The sequence below is a fragment of the Etheostoma cragini genome, chromosome 13 (assembly GCF_013103735.1).
Source record: "Etheostoma cragini isolate CJK2018 chromosome 13, CSU_Ecrag_1.0, whole genome shotgun sequence".
NCBI lineage: Eukaryota > Metazoa > Chordata > Actinopteri > Perciformes > Percidae > Etheostoma > Etheostoma cragini.
In genome coordinates this window covers 24,500,137-24,503,739 of record NC_048419.1, presented here as the reverse complement: position 1 = coordinate 24,503,739, position 3,603 = coordinate 24,500,137, and the positions used below count along the sequence as shown (strand labels likewise).

Below are 3,603 nucleotides of genomic sequence, written 5' to 3'. Positions count from 1 at the left end.
TCCTGGGCACAATGGCATCATGGGATGTGTGATGCTTTGAGACTTACCTACATACAGGTTGGATCTGTACTCTACGTTGTGATTTTTGACCGCCATCTCCTGAGCTTCCTCGAGAACCTGAACACACCAACCGACAGCGAGCTGTGAATCAACGTCTGGTGCATAGGTGTGCACGTACACACACACATGCACGGCCAATAGTAATGAAGGGTGAACATTAGGGGTGTACAAAAAAAATAAAAATAAAAAAATCAACTCACATTCATATCGCGATTCAAGCTCTACGGATTCGATTAATTGAATTCAAAAAATCCATAGATTTTTCTTTTTATATTTTTGTTTTGGGTAAAAGTACTTCATTTACATACTGTGAATGTATTTTTACATTTTTTTTGTTGAGAATCGTTTTTTTTTTTTTTATCAATTATGAATCGAATCTTCGAATCGAACCGTGACATTTTCTCCTGGTGAGCATGCATTTCGAACCTCTTTCATGATCTTCGCCCCTTTCTTGTCATTGAACGCCAGCTGTGCGATGGCTTGGTCAACGCTCATCCCTCGGATCTGGGGAGGAGAAGAAACAACAAAAGGTAACGTTTAGGACTGTAGGGGTTGCACAGCCCGAGGAAGCAGCACCATGCTTAAGATGACCCTGACTACAACGGCTCTTTGGACAAAAACAAACAGAAAGGCCGGAGGCTACAGGTCAGATTAATAAGGACTCCAAAGGTTTTACAGGTTGGGTTATTATGCAAGTGGTTGGCAGATTCCTTTATTAATGCAGTGTGTCCTCTATGTTGATTTGGAAATATCAGAAATGGGACAGACGCACAACGTACCGTAGTCGCGGTTGCCTTTTTAATAGAGTCCGACCGATAAAAGAATTTTTGATTATTTAAGAATCCGATTAAAAAAAATAAAACCCCCAGAAAAGTGTTAAAAATAAACTGATTTCCTTTACATTAGTTATGTGAAGTTATTTATGAGTTCTAACTAATACAATATAATAATTTGTTTTATTGTCACAACAGAACATCAAAATATATTAAAGTTCTGATAAATAAAATGTATAACTTAAGATTTGAAACTTAAATTCCTTTAAACAAAAACACATTAACAAAAAAAGAAACAGTGTTGCCAACAGGGACGTTGTAGAGCGTCCTCTGGTGGACAGACTATGCAACACCATCACTAACAGGGACGATGTAGAGCGTCCTCTGGTGGACAGACTATGTAACACCATCACTAACAGGGACGTTGTAGAGCGTCCTCTGGTGGACAGACTATGTAACACCATCACTAACAGGGACGTTGTAGAGCGTCCTCTAGTGGACAGACTATGCAACGCCATCACTAACAGGGACGTTGTAGAGCGTCCTCTGGTGGACAGACTATGCAACGCCATCACTTATGAATGAATATTTAAAAAATATATATACACAGATATATGGTAATATGTACCGGCGGGTCTTACCATTTTAGCCAGATACCACATCTTGTCTTTGCTGTACTTAATCTGCCTCCTGCTGTGATGGATCTCCTGAAAACATAACAAAGTATTCAGAGTTTTTTTATTTTCTTATGTTTTTAAATTCAAGAGCAAACTTGTGCGCAGCTTAGAGCTTTAGTGCTTAACTTGTTGATGTCCATCTGTGGTTAGCAATCCACAGAAACTCTCAAGTAGTACACCTGACCGGGACACCCTCTCACTCTGCACACATCATACTATCGGCAGACCCAAAGACTTACTGCTGGTCTGCGGACGTCCTCCGGTAGCTGGGGTGGAAACACCTTCCGGTTCCTCCTCTCCCAGTCCTTTGAGTCCAGTGAAGTGCTGGTGTGGAGACATGAGAGCTGCAGCGGACCGCCACCCAAAACCTGCAACCTGGAGAGACAATTGAGCCTTTTTTTGATGCTTTTATATTAGGTTTTAGATGCTTTTATTTGAGGTTTTAGATGCTTTTTTGAGGTCTCTGACGCTTTTTCCTCCCCACAACCACCGGATTCAGGCACTCACATCAATTTACTACTACTACTACTACTACTACTATCTACTTATTTGATACAGATTTTTTTTATTTATTGAGAGGCATCTCCTTAATATTGCCTATCATATTCAGCTGATTTCCTATATTTTCTACCAGGAAGGATTCTGTGAATATGTTGTGTTGGGAAAAAAGGTAACCCCCCCTTAATTTCCTTTATTTTACTCAAGAAGAGCGTTGTATGGAACAACCCATGCTATTTGGGGAAGTTTAGCTGAAAGAATGCAAATATCTGATGTAGAAACTTTGAGAACAGGTCACATTTGACCAAAGGTCAACAGGACGGTTAGAAAACAAAACATTAAATTAGTATGTGTTACACACACACACACACACACACACACACACACATACACATACACATACACATACACACATACACACATACACACACACACACACACACGTCTGATTGTGTACAGATGATCCACGTAATAGAGGTTCCCCCCTTCCATTAACCGAATCAGTGTACAGGCTAGTCGATGCGTTGATTAGTCGACTAGTCCCTGAGCTTAGCTAACATTACTCGAAGCAGTCCACAGACATTTGTCCTTCTGCAGAGACAGTTTCTACTGATATCGGTGTAACTTACCTCGAGCTCAACACCCCAGATATACTCCTAACAAAAGCCATGCCTGAAAACAAGTACGAATCAGTTAAAACCTCGCCAGCAGACACAATAACTGTTATAACATGGCAAATGTGTAGATAATTCGGCTGCATTTCCCTTACCACGTCCTGTCATTGCAGTCGCCATGTTGCATTTTTACGACATTAAAGTTCGCTGACGGTAGTGAGGTATACAGTAATAAAAGCGAAATGTGTTTACCCATTTGTAGTCTTCACTGCTCATGCGACCTAATGCGTTTGGTGAAAGGTTATTATTTACGTAGTTGTCTTACAGGTAAAAGTATAAGATAGTGATGAAAAACGTAATTTTGCTTTGAAATAAAAGCAAACTCGTCATGTTTTGACCCAACTAGGATTCCGTACCAGGCAACGGAAGGACTTACGACACCACGCTGGCCGCACGGCCGGTAGTGTAGTCGCTACGACAGAGCAGGTAACATGCGTGGAGTTTGGTTTAGCTTTATCAGACTTTATTAGAAACGTAGTTAACTTTAAACTCCCAACGGCGCCATGCACGAAAGGTCGCTTCCCGCCTCTCCCAACTGGTACTGCTCGCGCTGCAGTGACGTCAACAGCAGCGGTCTACTGGGCGTCGGAGCCAAAAACATCATCTATCTGATTGACGTGTCTGCATCCTCCTGCAGGGTCGCAGGTAAGTCTGGGGGGGGGGTGGGTCGGATCACCTCAGGTGTGATGGTCCTGGAGTCGCACTGACAGAGAAGCAGATACAGTGGCTTGAGAAAGTTTACACACCCATGATGCTAAAGTTGATTAAAAATAACAAAAAGAAAACATCTTTTGGAAATTTATCTTAGTGCTTTAAATAAAAAAATTCAGGAAAATCCAACCTTTTAAGGACACCAATTTTCTTTGTGAATGAATAATGTATCATAAATAAATAAATGTTCTTCCTTAAAATACAGGGGCA

At 41.1% G+C, this 3,603-nt stretch overlaps 2 protein-coding genes across 3 annotated transcripts in view; one reads left to right on the top strand and one right to left on the bottom strand.

The window, feature by feature from the left end:
• Nucleotides 1–2,981, bottom strand: part of mrpl22 (mitochondrial ribosomal protein L22) — a 3,447-nt gene extending 466 nt beyond the window's left edge. Inside the window, exons 1-6 of the mRNA XM_034889772.1 lie at nt 2,778–2,981; nt 2,638–2,680; nt 1,750–1,885; nt 1,475–1,540; nt 487–564; nt 48–117 (exon numbers count right to left, since the gene is read on the bottom strand). Coding sequence (XP_034745663.1) covers nt 48–117; nt 487–564; nt 1,475–1,540; nt 1,750–1,885; nt 2,638–2,680; nt 2,778–2,802 — 418 coding nt within the window. The 5' untranslated portion in view covers nt 2,803–2,981. The remainder of the gene's footprint in view (nt 1–47; nt 118–486; nt 565–1,474; nt 1,541–1,749; nt 1,886–2,637; nt 2,681–2,777) is intronic.
• Nucleotides 2,982–3,078: 97 nt separating this feature from the next.
• Nucleotides 3,079–3,603, top strand: part of gemin5 (gem (nuclear organelle) associated protein 5) — a 25,931-nt gene continuing 25,406 nt past the window's right edge. For both annotated transcript variants that reach the window (XM_034889757.1, XM_034889756.1), the window contains exon 1: nt 3,079–3,327. In XM_034889757.1, the coding sequence (XP_034745648.1) occupies nt 3,186–3,327 (142 nt within the window). In that variant the 5' untranslated portion in view covers nt 3,079–3,185. The remainder of the gene's footprint in view (nt 3,328–3,603) is intronic.